At 45.4% G+C, this 20,107-nt stretch overlaps 1 protein-coding gene and 1 pseudogene across 1 annotated transcript in view; one reads left to right on the top strand and one right to left on the bottom strand.

Moving 5' to 3' along the window:
* The window catches only part of LOC124798445 (cuticle protein 19-like), a 70,814-nt gene extending 64,643 nt beyond the window's left edge, over positions 1–6,171 (top strand). The window contains exon 3 of the mRNA XM_047261863.1: positions 5,300–6,171. Coding sequence (XP_047117819.1) covers positions 5,300–5,611 — 312 coding nt within the window. The 3' untranslated portion in view covers positions 5,612–6,171. The remainder of the gene's footprint in view (positions 1–5,299) is intronic.
* On the bottom strand, positions 3,458–3,575 carry LOC124799558 (annotated as a pseudogene).
* Positions 6,172–20,107: the final 13,936 nt, after the last annotated feature.

Raw genomic sequence — 20,107 nt, 5'->3', positions numbered from 1 at the left:
TAACTACTGTAATTTCGAAAGTTTGTCCGCCTGAAAATGTACTGTTGTCCCAAGCATATTGCAACAAACGGTGTATTTCTATCGCTGCTCGTTTAGTTTTTATTGCCGTTTCAAATATACCGGTCATTTTTGAAACACCCTGTATATATCGTTAACAGCTATGAGCACTTCTTCGTCTTCGGTACTGTGAAACAAATTTCATAGGCTTTTATAGGCTAAAGCGAGAAACAAATGTCTAGTAAACATGGGCTCTAAAATGCGTACCATAAGGGGTTTGGATACGTGTTCAGTAGAAGATATCTGTTTCACAGTGGTGAAGAAGAACAAATACCCATAGTTCTAAAGGTATGATTTTAGAGCCCACGTTTACTAGGAGTTTTTTCTTCGTTCCTGTCATATTCCTGAATACTGACCATTCTGCCTGGAACACTGTATACTAGGTGGTTATAATTAAAATACTGCTGCGCACGGAAGTCCATTGACGACTGCAATTATCGTATGGCAGCGAAACTTACTAGATATTACAGAGCGTTAATGCGGAACCGATTTACGCTGGAAAAAATTAGTTCCAGTTTTGGCATCACGTGAAAATCCGTCGCTGTCAGTGCAAGAAAGACGTGTAGAAATGATTCCATATGTGAAGAATTAGGAACGGGGTGTGTGCAGAACAGATGGAGAAAGTGAGAAAGACATAATGCTGATTTCATTGTTAACAGCCGCTTACACAGTTTGTTCAACATGAGCAACGGAGGCGTCCACGAGATGCTGTACAGCGCCAGATTTGTACCTGGTGGCCGAAATTTGAAGTATTCTTTTTTCCGGCGTGAAACGGTTCCACATTAGCGCATTAACATATCCACCAAGTTGCGGTGCCATAACTACAGTACACAGTGGACCTCCCTGAGTAGCTGCATTGTAATTATAACCACTGCATTATAATATTTATAAATATAGTTACAGCGGCCAGTCATTATGTTGGTATACAACCATCGTCATGCCCAGTGGTCCTTATGTAGGGGCAATGTCGCTCTCCTCGCTACTCTCGTGGAGTCCACTTGAACCAGAAAAGACCCAGGCGACGAGTTTACGGTTAATTGGGCAGTGTGGCGGAGGCTGGTGAGTCGTCTCTCAGAACGTACAGAGGCGGCGAGCCATAGAACCCCTTGGTTACTTTAAAGTGAGTGTGCTGAGCTCACTCCTTATCTCTAGATACCGTGCTCTGGATTAATCGCTTATTCATATAACTACGTTTTAATTGTTGCCTGGATGGGAAAGTTCCATCCGTTTCAAAGAAAATTGACATACATCTGACCCAATTTAAAATTTAGGATAGGTTTTTGATATGCTTAGACCCTTTCGACATATATATATATATATATATATATATATATATATATATATATATATATATATTCCATACGTGAATTCAAATTATTTAAATGATTTTTTTAGGCGATAGGGACTTTAAAGAAAGTTTATATCATAGCGGAGCCTACAGACAATACTTGCAAATTCGGACATTGAGCGTCACATGTAAACTAATGCAAATCATAGAGCAGGAAGGCAATATTTTTCAGCTGGGCAATATCATTGAATTCTGGATGTCATGGGGTGAAAAGGAACGAAGGGAAGGGCTGCTCCAACATAACCCGCCTCAACCTTAGCAGGCTTCCTTCTGAGTTACAGTACCTGTTCTATACAAACCCCCACCCTCGAATCTTTAAAGAATCGTGTTCCCATTACATTAAAAGCTTCAAACGTCTGGTTATTTTACAAATGAGTTAATGTGTTAAATACTGGCCATTTTAAGAAAAGCTAGTTTTGTACACATTTCAATGTCTATGTCTTACAATGATAAAATTTCGCTTGCACATTCAATCTTATATGTGAATATTGTCTGTAAAATGCGTTGCGAGTAGAGTTAGTAGCGAGGAAGTAATAAATTAACACTTCATACCAGGTGCAGAAGTTTTACGGCACGAACAGCGAAACTGTACTAAGCGCTTAACTTTCATTTTTGTGAGAGAGGGTTCGTCGCCGAGAAAAAGCTTCGAAAAGGCTCGAAATTATGTTACAATTTGTTCCAAGTGGCTACGTGCTCACATTCTCAAAAACTGAATGAATGTAATCTGCCCTTTAATATTTGACTTATTGTGTTAAACCTTCAACGTAAGGTTGTACATCTGATTGAATAATTTATGATCGCATTTTGCATTTTGAATTTTTAAATTGGGCCAATATTATAAACTAGCTTAGTGCCCACTGATTTGTTCATATAGACTGTACGGTCTGTACAGTCTTTTCTTTGTCGAATTTTTAAGTTGTACATAAACTGCAACAAAACTTTTCAAGCCAATTAAAGCCGTAGAAGCATGTTCTTTTCCGAGTGTACGTCTGACCAAAAACCTATTCTGGTAGCTGGCGTCCAACGTATTTGTTAATCATGCGTTAAGCGTTCTTGAGGTGATATTTCCATACAAACTTTCATCCCATAACATATACTTCTTTATGTCTAATAGAGAAATGATTCCCCGGTTTTCCTATATTTAGTTTTTTTTAATATAATGAAATGTTTTCTTAAAATTATCCACCTCTGTTTCATCCTCTTGGGGGTCTAATTTAGAAAACACTCAAACAAGTATTCTTTTTCATTTCTAACAGAGAATCCAAATACAATTTTTTCGCAGATTTTGGTTTGAAAATACTTCCATAATGAAATAATTTCATACAACTTTTCGTCCCCTGTTTCTCCTACTTAAGAGTGAAATTTCGAACAAAATATTCAAATGTATCTGAATTCCTAAGGGACTAAACTGCTGAGGTCATCGGTCCCTTGACTTATACACTACTTAAACTAACTTAAGCTAAGAAAAACACACACGCCCATGCCCGCAGCAGGACTCGAACCTCCGGCGGGAGAGGCCGTGCAATCTGTGGCATGGCCACTTCACGCGGCGAAATTTCGAACATTCCCTTGGTAAATGATGCGTACAGCATAAGATCAACACCGTCTCATAATTTCAAATTTCTATCCTCAGCAGTTTTTCCTGGGTGATGATGGTTCTAGTTCAGCCCATTGGGGACTGACCTTCCAAAACAATGTAGTACGAATTTTTTTTCATTTCCAGCCTGGAAACCAAATACCAATTTTCAAAGATTCTGCTTTAAAAATGATTTGAAAATGAAAAATTTTCATAAAACATTTCACTCCCTATTCAAACCCCTTAGGGGTTCGATTTTCAAAAACAGTGAAATGCACTCCGTCTTCAGGCCACAAGTGGCCCATCGGGACCATCCGACCGCCGTATCATCCTCAGCTGAGGGCGCGGATAGAAGGGGCGTGTGGTCAGCACACCGTTCTCCCGGTCGTTATGATGGTTTTCTTTGACCGGAGCCGCAACTATTTGGTCGAGTAGCTCCTCAACTGGCATCACGAGGCTGAGTGCACCCCGAAAAATGGCAACAGCGCATGACGGCCCGGATGGTCACCCATCCGAGTGCCGGCCACGCCCGACAGCGCTTAACTGCGGTGATCTGACGGGAACCGGTGTATCCACTACGGCAAGGCCGTTGCCAAAAACAGAGAAATGCGTACCTTTTAATTCTAACAAGGGAACAGGTCTCCATCGAACCCCCCCCCCCCCCCCTCTCAGATTTAGCTATACGTTGGCACAGTGGATAGGCCTTGAAAAACTGAACACAGATCAATCGAGAAAACAGGAAGAAGTTGTGTGGAACTATGAAAAAAATAAGCAAAATATACAAACTGAGTAGTCCATGCACAAGATAGGCAACAACAAAGATAATGTGAGCTCAGGAGCGCCCTGGTCCCGTGGTTAGCGTTAGCAGCTGCAGAACGGGATGTCCTTGGTTCAAGCCATCCCTCGAGTGAGAAGTTTAATTTTTTATTTTCGGACAATTATTATCTGTCCGTCCGTCCGTCCGATGCGGGGTAACTGACATCCACAAGAAAGCCTAAATCGGGCAAGGTAGAAGAATCTTTTTACCCACTCGCCAAGTGTACAAGTTAGGTGGTCGACAACATAGTCCTGTCATGTGACGCACATGCTGTCACCAGTGTCGTATAGAATATATCAGACGTGTTTTCCTGTGGAGGAATCGGTTGACCCATTACGTTGCGATCAAATGCTTTCGGTTCTCATTGGAGAGGCACGTCCTTTCATCTACTAATCGCACGGTTTTGCGGTGCGGTCGCAAAACACAGACACTAAACTTATTACGGTGAACAGAGACGTCAATGATCGAACGGACAGATCATAACATAACATGAAGAAAGCACACTTTTCACTCGGGGGAAGACTTGAACCAAGGACCTCTCGATCCGCAGCTGCTCACGCTAACCACGGGACCACTGCGCTCCTCAGTCCTCATTAACCATGATGTTGCCTATCTTGGACTACTCAGTTTGTATATTCAGCTTATTTTTTTCATAGTTCCATACAGCTTCTTCCTGTTTTCTCGATTGATCTGTGTTCAGTTTCTCAAGGCCTATCCACTGTGCCAACTTACAAAAAAATCTGAGGGGGGTGCGGTGGGGAGGTTCCCTTGTAAGAGAGAAGCCAAATACAAATTTTCATACATTTAGTTTCGAAAATGCTTGCATAATGAAATATTTCCATCAAAACTTTCATCGCCTACTTCACTCCTTAGTAGTTAATTGTCCAAAGACAGTGGAACACATAATGTTTTTATTTTCAACCTGGAAGGCAGATTCAAACTGCAGTAAATTTCTCTTTAAAATGCTTTCATAATGAAGTATTTTCAAAAAACTTTTCACCCCTATTTCATCCCCCTTATGGATGGAATTTCTAAAAGTCCTTTGGTTGGTTCAAATGGCTCTGAGCACTATGGGACTTAACTGCTGTGGTCATCAGTCCCCTAGAACTACTTAAACCTAACTAACCTAAGGACATCACACACATCCATGCCCGAGGAAGGATTCGAACCTGCGACCGTAGCGGTCACGCGGTTCCAGACTGTAGCGCCTAGAACCGCTCGGTCACCCCGGCCGGCTAAAAGTCCCTTCTTAAACGACGCCTGTAGTATACGATCAACACCCACTGCAAATTTCAAGCTTCCATCCGTACTGGTTTGGGCTGGGCGATGATGACTCAGCCGGTCAGTCAGTCAGTCGGGACATTGCCTTTCATACACAGAGACTGAAAATGAACTTTTGTTGCCACTGGTAGCAGACAGGCAACCTGCAACTGGGTTTGGGTGACAGTGCCCCACAGTAATATAGTCAGTCGACTGACATGTGTTTCTGCCGGTGTTGCAGGGTGACCACCACCACGACCACGTCCACGTGCCCGGAATGCCCTTCGACTTCGAGTACGCTGTGAAGGACGACGCCCACGGCGCCGACTACGCGCACCGCGCCAACAGCAACGGCGACGTGGTGCAGGGCGAGTACCGCAACCTGCTGCCCGACGGCCGCGTCCAGGTGGTGCGCTACACCGCAGACTGGGCCACCGGCTTCCACGCGGAGGTCTCGTACCAGGGCGAGGCGAGCTACCCGGCGCCCGCGCCTCCCGGCGCCTACGGGCCGCCCCAGCAGCAGCAGCAGCCGCCGCAGCAGACCGGATACTGACCGCCGCCCGCACACACGACGACTCAGCCACCGCCGGGGGCGCGCCCGTCTCTCAAACTCCGCCCCCACTACGCTCTATTGTAGCCCCCCAAAACAGCCACCCTGCCAGGCGGGGGTAATCCCTCGGATTGCTGCAACCTGCCTTATTCACACGTCGACTCAGCAGTTCCACACACTACGAAACGGCCAAAACACCTACGCCCACGAATCTTAGTATTGCAATAGAACTGCAGTGGGAAAATGTCCAGTTACCTACGGCATTTATACTGCCGTCGGGGACTATTATTTGCGTCCACCCGGTGGTGGCGAAAGCTAATATTTATGTGTAAGAGAGAGAGTGAGAGAGAGAATGAGAGAGCTCCGACCGCAGACGGTCGCGCCGCCGGCCCGAGCAAAAAGACGATGGCAGGCAGCCTTGCCAGCACATTTGGTGCGCTTCGCTCGTTAGCGCGTTAACCGAGTGCGCGACAGTGTTGCGTCAGATAATCTGTGCGAGTGTGTTAATGTCACGTACTGCTCTTTTCATAATGTACAAAAAATAAACATACTACTCAACTAAACCTAGTTTCTTTTCAATTGTGTGTTTCAAAGAACCTACTCCCTCGCTTGCCATCACTTGTGACACCTGGAGTAAATTTTCCACACAATAGTGTACACATTTTGTTCAGAGATACTGAGTGAATGTTCTTATACAATACTGGCCATTAAAACTGCTACACGAAGAAGAAATGCAGATGATAAACCTGTATTCATTGGACAGATATATTATACTAGAACTGACATGTTATTACATTTTCAGGCAATTTGGGTCCATAGATCCTAAGAAATCAGTACCCAGAACAACCACCTCTGGCCTTAACAACGGCCTTGATACGCCTGGGCATTGAGTCAAACAGAGCTTGGATGGCGTGTACAGGTACAGTTGCCCATGCAGCTTCAACACGATACCACAGTTCATCAAGAGTAGTGACTGGCGTATTGTGACGAGTCAGTTGCCCGGCCTCCATTGACCAGACGTTTTCAATTGGTGAGAGATCCCGATAATGTACTAGCCAGGGCAGCTGTCAAACATTTTCTGTATCCAGAAACGCCCGTAAAGAACCTGCAACATGCGGTCGTGCATTATCCTGCTGAAATGTAGGGTTTCGCAGGGATCGAATGAAGGGTAGAGCCACGGGTCGTAACACATCTGAAATGTAGCGTCCACTGTTCAAAGTGCCGTCAGTGAGATCAAGAAGTGACCGAAGCGTGTAACCAATGGCAAGCCATACCATCGCGCCAGGTGATACGCCAGTATGGCGATGACAAATACACGCTTCCAATGTGCGTTCACCGCGATGTCGCCAAACACGGATGCGACCATCATGATGCTGTGCATATAAGCTGGATTCATCCGAAAAAATAATGTATTGCCATTCGTGCACCCAGGTTCGTCGTAGAGTACACCATCGCAGGCGCTCCTGTCTATGATGCAGCGTCAAGGGTAACCGCAGCCATGGTCTCCGAGCTGATAGTCCATGCTGCTGCAAACGTCGTCGAACTGTTAGTGCAGATGGTTGTTGTCTTGCAAACGTCCCCATCTGTTGACTCACGGATCGAGACGCGGCTGCACGATCCGTCACAGCCGTGCGGATAGGATGCCTGCCATCTCGACTGCTAGTGATACGAGGCCGTTGGGATCCAGCACGGCGTTCCGTATTACCCTCCTGAACCCACCGATTCCATATTCTGCTAACAGTCATTGGATCTCGACCATTGCGAGCACTAATGTCGCGATACGATAAACCGCAATCGCGGTAGGCTACAATCCGACCTTCATCAAAGTCGGGAACGTGATGGTACGCATGTCTCCTCCTTACACGAGGCATCACAACAACGTTTCACCAGGCAACGCCTGTCAACTGCTGTCTGTGTATGAGAAATCGGTAGAAAACTTTACTTATGTGAGCACGTTGTAGGTGTCGCCACCAGCGCCAACCTTGTGTGAATGCTCTGAAAAGCTAATCATTTCCACATCACAGCAAGTTCTTCCTGTCAGTTATATTTCGCGTCTGTAGCACGTCATCTTCGTGGTGTAGCAATTTTTATGGCCAGTAGTGTAAGAGAAGTTCTTGGTCGTTTTTAAATTTATTTGCTGTTTGTATGTTAGATATTTATTACATCCCTTAGGCCCTTTTTTCTTCATTTCTTCGTTATTTACGCTGCTTGACAATTGCAAAGGAACAACTGATGCTTGCTAAGGATCAACTGCTAATCGCTACGCAGTAGCCGACAGCTGCCACAGGTCACCTGACAAAAAAATATATTAAAAGAAAATGTAGGGGATGGTAAGTGTTAGTTGTAGCGAACCCTGTGCACGAACGCTCTGTATGTATTCGACAGTTCAAGCAGTAATGTGTCTCTCGAAGCATGTTTTGGGATCGATTAACGCGACGTTATGTAGGGTACGGCAACACACCTGCAAAACGTCATTTGAGAGCCTACGATCGTGGACAAACAGACGGACGGCTCGAAGTTGCTGCGTCACTACTGTGCTTACAGTTAATGGGTGTGCCCAGATGTGTCATCACAAGATTAAAAAAGGCCCCCAAAGGTGTGAATGTTATGTGAAAGCATGCCGCTGGTCGTCGATGTACATGTGATTTTGCCAGAACTATTTCGCGGCCATTAAATCAGGTTAGTTTGTACGCTCACAATCCTGTTGAACGCATCCCACTTAAAAAAAGCCATCATCGAGATGGAATTCGTTGGTACAGGGAGCAAAACTAGTCCAGAGTGAGACTCTCTGACGAATCCTTCTTCTCTCTAGTATGTGAGTCTAGCCACCAGTTGTAAAATGCGGTAAGGAGCTGGTGTTGAGTGGAAAGGTACTGAGCCATAATGAATTTATTAATGTTTCTAAACACACTAATGAGTTTATTTTGTAAGAAGCAAAAATCCAAGAATAACATTAACAAATTGCATCAAGAGCTGAACAAATTTTAATAACACAACTGATAGCAAACACCTCAAAACGGTAACAGTATAAAATCACTTCCTTTTAGTAAATAATGTAAAACAAACTAAAAACACATTTACATTACAAACAACAAAATATGTGATCAAATGAGTATATAAAAAATATCAACCATCGGCTATTGCCAGTAATTATCAAAACTCCATTGCCTTTGAGGTAGCCAAAATGACTGACAAATGTGGTTCAAATTTATGATGAAAGAAACGGTGACAGAGGAAACGTCAGTAGCAATAATTCCTCCTTCTCTATTAACATAGAACGGCGGTTGCCGCAACCACAGAATTAGAAACCCTCATTAAAAATTTCAATCATGGTACACAGGCATCTTTAACTAGACTACAGCTAACAAGACATACAATCACCTAACCTGTAACACAGAGACAACTCGTTGATTATTTAGTAAAAATTAAACGAACTACAGATGCAGAAAATTACGAACCTTATGCAGGAAACTCTGACTTGACTACTAAGACATAGTTTTTTTTCTGGTAGATGCAAATGATTTAGTAAACAACTCGAGCTCGTGATACTAGCCAACAGGTAACTGTAGACATGACTCAGAAATAAGGTAGCTAGATTAAACACTTTTCACTGACCATAAATCAAAATTCGTAAATCAGAAGAATTGGATCTGTATTCTAAACCCTTAGATTCTAAAATCAATTTGGAATAGTGACAGCCACAAGCCCACACACATTAACAGAGCTACACTCAAGTAGTACCCGGCAAAGCCTTCATAAATAACACATTTATATATATAAGAAAGGGCAACCAGGATACGGAGTCAAAATAACACACCACGCTACACCAAGTGACGTGCACACTAATAGGATGCTCAGCGTGATTTCTCATAAGATCCAGCGCCCATTGACAAACGCCTGCTTAGCGAGCGCCGAGAGAAGGATATAACGAAGATTACTCGTAGTCGGAAACCCACGGGTATCATCCAGCAGATGCCACCGCGTCTAGTACGTCCAAAGGTCAGACCGGACTCCAACCCGGCACCAGAATGGACACAAACTGCTTGCAACTTCAATAGCAGAGGACATGCTGAATACTGTATGTCCTACCAAAGTAGCTTTTAATTAGCCATGTTCACGGCTGCGACCAACACGTGGCCCAGCCACAACCCGCAGTGAGCAAAGGCACCACGGCAGACGCTTGGCCAACCCAACACGCCAACTCACTTGTGCTCTTCGCCGCCCGTATCACACTCTCCTTTTTCCCAGTTTTTTTTTCCTTTATTTTTATTTTGCACCTCTTACAAAGGTGGGCTGGCAGCGGATAAGTCTACTCCACTCTTCAGCCACAAGCATTTCAAGAAAAGAGACAACGAAGAGAAAAAGGCAACAGATTGGTGGTTAAAAACAGTAGAGACGAAAATTAAAAAACACGAAGCCGTTCACACTCGACCTAAAAGCACGAAAAACTGTCGGCACTGCGCACAAACACCGATGACTGAGACGGTACAGGTGAACGAAAGAGCGTGACGGCGAGAAACACTAAACACAACACAATGGCACACACACGAGAAACTGATGGCGATGATCTCCAGCGCCCGAATGTCCACTTAGCATGTGCGAGTCCATGGACCTGCCAAGAGGGGAAGAAGGTGGTGGGGGAGGGAGAGGGGAGAGCAAAGATGCCAAGGGCAGAGGAGATGGGGGGAAGAATGAAGGTATGGGGGTAGGGGAAGCCCGGGGGAGGAGGGGGGAGAGAGGGAAGAGGGAGGGAAGGGGGAGAGAAGGGAGAGAGGGTGCCCATAGAAACAAACACAGGAAGTGGGAGGGCGTATCAAAATTGGTTGGTGGGGTAGATGGAGGGGAGGAGGGCATCATCAGGGAGGGGGAGCTGTCGGAAGCCACCTTGGGAGAGGGTATGGATAGTGCAGAGATGGAGAGCAGGTGGGAAAAGAAATACAGGCGCGGCAGCGGATGGGGGCAGGAGAGGATGGGAGAGACAAGCGGGCGAGGAGGATCGAGTTTACGGGAGGTGTAGAGGATCCGTATCCATTCGAGGAAATGGATGAGGTGGGGGAATGGAATAAGGTCGTACAGGATCCGCATAGGGGAGGGGAGACAGATGCGATAGGCGAGGCGAAGAACATGGCGTTCTAAGATCTGCAGGGATTTGTAAAAGGTAGGGGGAGTGGAGATCCAGGCAGGGTGGGCGTTGCAAAGGATAGGGCGGATGAGGGATTTATAGGTATGGAGGATGGTGGAGGGGTCCAGACCCCATGTAGGGCCAGAAAGGAGCTTGAGGAGACGGAGTGGGGAGCATGCCTTGGCTTGGATTGTCCGGAGGTGGGGGGGGGGGAGGGTCCAGGAGAGGCAAGGGTCAAGGGTGACGCCTAGTTACTTAACAGTGGGGGTGAGGGCGATAGGACGGCCATAGATGGTGACATAGAAATCGAGGAAGGAAGAGGTGGTTTTGCCTACTGTGATGGGATTGATCTTAAGCAACCACTGGTTGCACCAAGTGGTGAATTGGTCAAGATGGGACCGGAGAAGGTGTTGGGAGTGATGCAGGATGGGGGCGAGGGCAAGGAAGGCGGTGTCATCGGCGTACTGGAGAAGGTGGATGGGGGGTTAAGGCGCTGGCATGTCCGCCGTATACAAAAGGTACAGAAGAGGGGAAAGGACGGAACCTTGGGGCACACCGCTGGAGGGGAAGAAGGTGTAGGAATCATTGTTATGGATGGTGACGCAGGAAGGACGTTGGGAAAGAAAGGATCCGATCAGACGGACGTAGTTAATAGGAAGGGCGAAGGTTTGAAACTTGAGGAGACCGGAATGCCACACATGGCCATAGGCACGTTCAAGGTCAAGGGAGAGGAAGATAGCGGAGCGACGGGAATTAAGTTGTTCGGAGAGGAGATGAATGAGGTGAAGGAGAAGGTCATCGGTAGAGAAGGACGGCCGAAAGCCACTCTGGGTAACGGAAAGGAGGCGGTGCTGGCGGAGATGCTGGTGGATGCGTGGGGTAAGGATGGACTTTTCCCCAGGTCGCCGCAGCCCTTAAATATCTTCTCCTCCGACCTGTCCTCTACCGGTAACAATAACGCTCCATGCACTCTTGCGGACAAACGGACTCCAAATCCGCAGGAATTACACGAAATTAAACTCTGGCTCATGGCACAAGTATGTGTGGAGTGAAAGGATAACACGTTACACGCGACAGAATGATCATGAACGTCATCGATATTGCCTAGTGTTATGTTGCGGGCAGGTATTACGCACAATGGCCGAACACCGCTGCATATCTTTGGGCAAGGTGCCGTTACTGCACAGCGGTACTATAGAGAGATTATTCTGGATCATGTCCGTCTACTTAGAGGTGCGGTTAGTCCCGACTTTTCTTTATGAACGACAATGCCCGCCCACACAGTACAGCTGAAAGTGAAGATAACGTATGGAATGACCTCCGTACTCCCGGACCCAGTCACTATAGAGACTCCTTGGAGTGCTCTTGGCCGATGTGTTTCTCAACGTACACCCCCCTCCCCGAACGTTGCATGAACTGAAAACCGGCTCGAAGAGGAGTAGGACAATATCCCTCAGGGATTCCTCAACAATTTGGTAGCCAGCATGAATAACAGGTGCAAAAGATGCCATATTCATTACTGAGAATCCGACATCGACCTTTTTGTTGGGAGTCTGACCTGTGTGAAACGTGACCGTTATTTACGTCTGTTTTTCCGCTTTTCCATGGGGTGAAATCTGTTCTATTTTTTGTTATAAATGTACCCTTCTGCCTCTATTACGTATGTATTGTTTTTCATGTCGTCCATCACTGCCTGTGATTATTCCTGTCCAATAATGTCTCTGTTTTTTAGCAATTTTCAAGCAGTGTGCATTCCACTCTCGGGAGATTAACAGCGGCCATGTAGTTGTCGTTCTACAGCCATTGATTACGATACTTAAAATACATAAAATTACTCTGGCTTGAGTATAAACCTGTATCTTAATTTGAGGCAATAGTGATGCATTCGTCGTGAAACTGAGGGACATTGGTGGGAGGAGTAGAGACAGGAACTAAGTGGTGGGAGGCAGGTAGGATTATAGCTGCGGTGGTAAGGGGTGGAATAGAACCTTCATTTGGAAAAGGAACAGTTAAAGTAGATTACAGTTGACAGTAATGACCTTAGCTCGTGACAGTTACGTTACTGATAAAGTAGAGAGATGTGCAGTAATCACATATCACATTGTAACAGTCAAGCACTCTCTATGACTACTGTTGCCCCATAGCTGCAACGAGGAATGTCACTAACAGAAAGGTAACCAGTTACGACCGAGTTTGGAGAACGGATAAAGAGCTGAGATCCCTTAGTTCTTCAGTTACGATCGAGTTTGGAGAACGGATAAAGAGCTGAGATCTCTTAGTTCTTCATCTCCAAGCTTTCCACCAATATCGTCTTTTGAATTTCAAATATTCTTGCAGTACCTTATATATCAAGTATCTACAACACTGTTGATATTATGGTGGAGACATATGCTCGATCAACTTACTGCAGTTTGAGGGGGATGAAAACGATTCAGCCTCTCGACATCTGACTCTTTAATGGCCAGCCACTGAAATCCTTGTCTCCCTTCCTTATATTACAAAAACACAATAAAGACACTGCACTCTATCAGCTACTCATTCTCATTTACACGATTCAGTTGTATTATACACGAGCCATATATACAAAAAAGCAAAATCAAGATACCTCATCTAATTTCCCGCCCTGTATAGATGTTCAAAATTTCCATCATTAGACAGCTTCCGCTGATGGGAAAAGGAATACCTTAAGGTCTCAAATATGGACTACCAGTGGCCCATACCGGCTTTGCATGGGTAACTCTAAGTACCTACGGCAGGATGACTTGTCTGACGTAGCGATAATAAATAATATACAAAAGCTCTCCTTGTGAACAAGTCTACCTATTAGGAAAAAACGAGTCAGAATCCTTACTATATTTCCTGAGATTAGCCTTCGTATACAGACACGAAAAAGAAGCAGATGACCATGACTTATGATACAATATGTGATCAAAAGTATCCGGGCACCTGGCCGAAAATGACTTACAAGTTCGCTCTCCATCGGGAATGCTGGAATTCAGTATGGTGTTGGTCCATCCTTAGCCTTGATGACAGCTTCCACTCTCGCAGGCATACGTTCAATCAGGTGTGGTAAGGTTTCTTGGGGAATGGCAGCCCATTCTTCACGGAGTGCTGCACTGAGGAGGGATATCAATGTAGGTCTGTGAGGCCTGGCACGAAGTCCTAAAGGTGTTTTATAGGATTCAGGTCAGGACTCTGGGCAGGCCAGTCCATTACAGAGATGTTATTGTCGTGTAACCACTCCGCCACAGGCCGTGCATTATGAGCAGGTGCACGATCGTGTTGAAAGATGCAATCGCTATCCCAGAATTGCTCTTCAACTGTGGGAAGCAAGAAGGTGCTTAAAAAAACAATTTAGGCTTGTGCTGTGATAATGCCACGCAAAACAACAAGGGGTGCAGGTCCCCTCCATGTAAAACACGACGACACCGTTACACCACCGCCTCAGAATTTTACTATTGGCACTGCACACGCTGGCAGATGACGTTCATAGTGCATTCGCCATATCCACACCCTGCCTTCGGGCCGCCACATTGTGTACTCCATACAACGTTTCTCCACTGTTCAATCGTCCAATGTTTACGCTCCTTACAGCAAGCGAGGCGTCGTTTGGCATTTACCGGCGTGATGTTTGGCTTTTGAGCAGGCGCTCGACCATGAAATCCCAGTTTTTTCTCCTCCCCCCTAACTGTCATAGTACTTACAGTGGATCGTGATGCAGTTTGGAATTCCTGTGTGATGGTCTGGGTATATCTCTGCCTATTACACGTTACGACCCTCTTCAACTGTCGGCGGTCTCTGTCAGTCAACAGTCGGACTATACGCTTTAGTGCTGCTATACGTGTCCCTTGACGTTTCTACTTCACTGTCACATCGGAAACAGTGGACCTACGGATGTTTAGGAGTGTGGAAATCTCGCTTACAGATGTATGACACATGTAACACCTAATGACCTGACCACGTTCGAAGTCCGTGAGTTCCGCAGAGCACCCCAGTCACGATGCCTAATGACTACTGAGGTCGATGATATAGAGTACCTGGCAGTAGGTGGCAGCACAATCCACCTAATATTAAAAATGTATGTTTTAGGGGGTATCCGGATACTTTTGATCACATAGTGTATGTATAGTTAATATCAGTGTATATATTTTAAATCTAGGGAAGGAGGAACGAAGAAAGATATTACGGAACCATGCCAGACAAATTTCTATAGTTATTTACGTCCTTTCTTTGTACGTACGTGAAGAGGGTTGTATACTGAGGCATCATATATTTTTATTTGCGGAGGATCTAATTTGGCTTCAAAGACTTCTACTTGAAGTTTCTCTTGTTACAGTTACGCTGTTGATAGTATCCTGATAGAAAAATTACTTCGGCGTCATGCTTGTCTGCCGAACTTGCCTTGAAACAGATTCTCACTAATAATTAATAAACTGTGCTACCGAATGAGAGTTGCTTCTTTCAGATCTCGTCATTTCCTCCTATTGCGACACAGACGTTCAGAATTTGGCATGAAAATGCAAACAGCCTCCCTTCGTAATGGTTCCAAAGAGTGGCGCCCTGTGAAGGACTCAGCGACGCTTGAAACGGCAAGCTATGGACACAAGCGAGCGAAATGGCAGAGCTCAAAGGTTCATGCGAGGTGTAAAATGGATTCATGATGTCACTTTGGCCCCAAATTGCATCACAATTTTGGTTGACGGCATCATCGACAGATCATTCGGTGGGAAGGTCATCACACTCCCTCTTACCCACGCCCAGCGTTGAAATCACGGGGTTACTTAGGGGTAGCCGATAAAAACGTATCAGACACACCGCCGCTCATAATCGACACGAAAAGGCCTCAGCAGGTGTCATAAAGTACCAGCATGAAACCACGCCTTCTACGGAAGCATTCTTTTCACGCATTTAACGTTTGAAAACTACAATTTTCAGTGCGATGTGCACAGGTCGACGTTCTTGACTAACTTTGGCTCAAATGACACCCCACGTCGCTTCAATCCTTCTCAAAGGACATTGCTGGTCTACAATTCCACTGAACGTGATATCATCTCTTTGGAATGTAGCATGACTAAAGTTATTCCAAATAATTTGAACGTTATCTGAAGCAGGAAAGGATGTTTAAGTGAGGTAGGACGTCAAACGGGCCGACTTTGAGCAGGAGAGGCACCCCAGGACATTTTAATTTCCACTGTCTACAGTTATACAAATAAATTCATAAAACTTTGTCAGGATTTAGGATTCCACTCATTACAGTGGAAGTTCAAAAACATAACAAAATAATTTTTTTACATGTGAAATTTCATCATTTTTTCACTTACTGTTGGCTGCTTTTGTCCCTACAGGTACACTTTTCTTCATAGGTAAGAGAGATTCTTCAATGAATTTTTCACAGAATACAAACTATACTTACAGATGTATGAAAATTTATAATTTTCCACATCTATTAAAAACTGTGGTAAAAATTCTGATAATTAACTATAAAACTGGAGATTTTTTAAACGCGAAGTTTAAAATGTAACAGCTCATTCATTTCTTCATAAGTGATATAAATTCCAGAGTTTCATGCCCCTGTAAGTAAGGTTTCTATACTGTGCAAAATTCATTGAAGAATATCTTTTACTTATGAAGAAAAGTGTACCTGTAGGGACAAAAGCAGCCAACAGTAAGTGAAAAAATGATGAAATTTCACATGTAAAAAAATTATTTTGTTATGTTTTTGAACTTCCACTGCTATAGGTGTGAATCCTGACTCCTTCCTGGTCATGCTTACAAAGTTTTATAAATTTATTTGTAAAAGTGTAGACAGTGGAAATTAAGAAGCCCTGTGGTGCCTCTTCTACTCTAAGTCGGCCTGACGTCCTACCTCTTTAAGCTTCTTCATCCCTCCTTATTCGCATCCTCGTGCAGCGTGTGCGCAGGTGGCGGCAAGTGGGGGAAGGGGTGTGCAGCATTGATAACAAGTGTATAAAATGGCAAAAGTTCATTCTAAGACTCCCCTGTTCGGCAGTACCCTCAGTGCTACCTGTACACCTTTGCTGAGCACGTTAAATATGTCATTGTGCAAAGATACCAATTCATCAGTTTCTAGGTGCAAGCGAGACAGGAAATCCTTTTGACACCCCTCAGACTTCACATGCAGTCAGCAAGCGCAGGTGCAACAGCATTGCACTGCACAGCTGTTTTGTTTTGATGCACAAGCAAATCATTCCATACTCAGTTTTGTACTGTGTGTTTTGTTTCTTTCATATATTATAGTCATTGTTTGGAGTATGCTATAAAGATTCCGCGAATAACCATGTTTGCCTTAACCTTTTGTTCGTATCAGCACAAAGGAAGTGGAAAGTCTGTTTCGTTTTACAGGATTGTGGTATAGAAATAGCTGTCTCCCACTGAGGTTAGCCAAGCCGTCTGCGGAAGGCAAATGACAGTGATTCATAGCAAAAAATGTTAAGCATGTCACAGAGTGTGGTAAGAACCATGCTACAATGACATCGGGAGAAAAACCTTTTCACACAACTTCCAGGTCAAGGCCATCGCCGTTGCACCACACTGCAGCGAGATAATGCTACTGAATGCAGGCAGTCTGGGTGCTAACCATTCGTCGTGCTGGAGCTACTGGTCAAGTGCTGTTAATGTAGACAGACAGTTTGGCAACAGTTTTGGGACTGCAAATACATCCTTGCAAGTCAGTGAAGGTGCTCAACTTGACACAGTTACATCATGTGGCCAAGTTACAGTTTTCCAGACAGCACATGCAATGTGATATAGCGTATTGCCACTGTGTGCTCTTCACAGATGAAGCAAATTTCTACGAGGGCCATGATGGCAGGATCCGTGTTTGGCGTCACAGAGTGTAGGAGAGCAATAATCCGGACGTCATTTTCCCGCAGACCCTATGCTAAGACTGATCTGTCATGATTTAGTGAGGCATCAGGCTAAACAGACTGAACGCCCAGTGCCAAGGGGATGAGATAGTGGAGCCGTACATCATTACAGAAGTTCCAGTGGTTTAATTGTGCTTCACGCTGATGCAGGACAGCGCTCAGCCTCATATCACCTGGTCGTCCCAAATACTCTCAAGGTGGTGGACTTTCTGCTAATGGAATGGCCCGACAACAGCTCTGAATCAAACCAAAGTGAACTTGTGTTCAAAAAATGGCTCTGAGCGCTATGGGACTCAACTTCTGAGGTCATCAGTCCCCTAGAACTTAGAACTACTTAAATGTAACTAACCTAAGGACATCACACACATCTATGCCCGAGGCATGATTCGAACCTGCGACAGTAGCGGTCGCGCGGTTCCAGACTGTAGCGCCTAGAACCGCTCGGCCACCCCGGCCGACCTGAACATGTGTGCTATTTCATGAGTCTAAGGTAAGAATGCAAAAATCTAAAGCCAGAAACAGTCGAGAAAAAACACAAAATGTGTAGAACAACATGCTCCAGGCGAACATAAATTCAACACCATTGCGCTAGCGCTTACTGACAGCATGTGAAATCTGATGGGTGAAAAAAAAGTCTTTCTATCCCAGGGGTTCTCTCTGTAAGGGGTATATGGATGGCACCAATTGTGTTACCGAACTGGGTAGTTTTAGATGGATCCTTTACAGTTTTAATTCACATATGTGACAATATAACTTGTGTAACGCCAAAGGAGGGCGCGAAGAAGGAGGGATGAGGTAGCATAAACACCTTTTTCTGCTTCGGATCACGATAAAATTTCGTAAAATGGTTTTGAACGGCCTTTAGTGGTTCCACTCTATACACCAGAGCCAAAATTTCAGTAAACTTCGGTCGCACTACTCTCCAAATAGGTGACGTCACTTTCAATGGCGTTGCAGAGCTGCAATATCCTCTGAGAAGGGTTGAGTCGTGCAGGGAGTGACAGCAGCGTACAGGAAGGACGTCGTTCTGTTGTAAATCGCTCTGCAAAACTGTCGTTTCGACCACGAAGTGTATGAGCATGAACGCTCCAAGGAAAGGGGTTGTTTCAATCACGCCGTTTATGACACCTTCTGACGACTTTTCGTGTCTAAGCTGAGCAGCGATGTGTCCGAAACTTTTTCCTCAGTATTCCATAAAAAACGGATGCTTTCAGCGCTGGACGTCACAGATTTGCTCGCAACGACATGGCGTTGGGCAGAATTGTGGTGAAATGTGGAGAAAATGGTACATTATAAACCCACCTTACACTCTACGAGAACTTCTGATTTTTGGCCGTTCATTTGTATGCGTCGGCACCTTGTTGTCTGAAACGTTGCTGAGCCTTACGACAGTATCGGTGGAAATGGGAGGGGGGGGGGGGGTTGGAAGTAAGTCACAGAACACCTGTCAATGGATCAAAAACGATGGGGCTGGTGCCGGCTAACCCCTACGCTTGTCCGAGGACTGCAGGACGGCAAAAGTGACAATGTGCTGGGGCAGCAGACTGCACTGATACAACAGGGGTGAAAGGTGGTCAGGGTGGAGCGAGCGAATCCACCTCCATATCCTCCTGCACTGTGATACACTCGTCACTCATCTTGCGTTTGGGAGCATGGTCCAGAGGTCTTACTGGAATGTGGCCAGTGCAGGGTGAGGGCGAGAGTCACAGCTGGTAGTGACCCTGGTGTCAGGCACGTGGGTCAGAAGTGACAGTGGTGGAGGGGATGTGGGTGCTGATCGCAACTGTGGTCGTCAGTGGCACTGGTTGTAGCGGTGGGTCAAATCGACAAGTATGTCCACGACGTCAAATAAACGACGTACCTTGCGGCTGATAACGAACCCTTTGGTCTGTCCTGGAAGTGGCCCGGATAAGCATGTCCTGACACAGACTGCCCATTTATGGATGGGCCTGTAAATTGGCTGGGCACACCGCACAGGATGTAGATGGTGTAACAGGTTGTGATGGTTGCACCTGTGCAGTATTTTGGCTGGACTGAGCTCATTCAGCGGGGAAGTGGGGAAGGGCTTCCTCAGTAGACGATATATGCAAGGGTTTCTGCATCTGTATTACGAATGTATGGACCATCTAGTCTCCATGTTGGAGGTCGGGTGAAAGGGGCTGGTGGTCAGGTGTTCAGTGTCATTATGGCAACAAAGAACCTGGAACTGTGTTGGCATAAATTGGTGCCTGTTACCTGACAGACTGTTGCATGGCTCTATGGCTATTTTGCATATAATCGAGATGGCATATTTGGTAAAAGAGGTGGTAGTGGACAGTATCCACGCCACATAAGGCAAGTTCGAGAGAGTGTCCACGACCAGCAGCCACATAACTTCCTGAAATGGCCCATAAAAATTAGCATGGACCCTCTGCCACGAATGACCAGTGCGTGGCAATGTCAAAAACGTTACACGTGGGCCACCTGATTGAGAGCAGTCATGAGAGTGAC

This window comes from Schistocerca piceifrons, chromosome 5, assembly GCF_021461385.2.
Source record: "Schistocerca piceifrons isolate TAMUIC-IGC-003096 chromosome 5, iqSchPice1.1, whole genome shotgun sequence".
Classification (NCBI taxonomy): domain Eukaryota; kingdom Metazoa; phylum Arthropoda; class Insecta; order Orthoptera; family Acrididae; genus Schistocerca; species Schistocerca piceifrons.
This window is presented reverse-complemented; position numbering and strand designations above follow the sequence as displayed.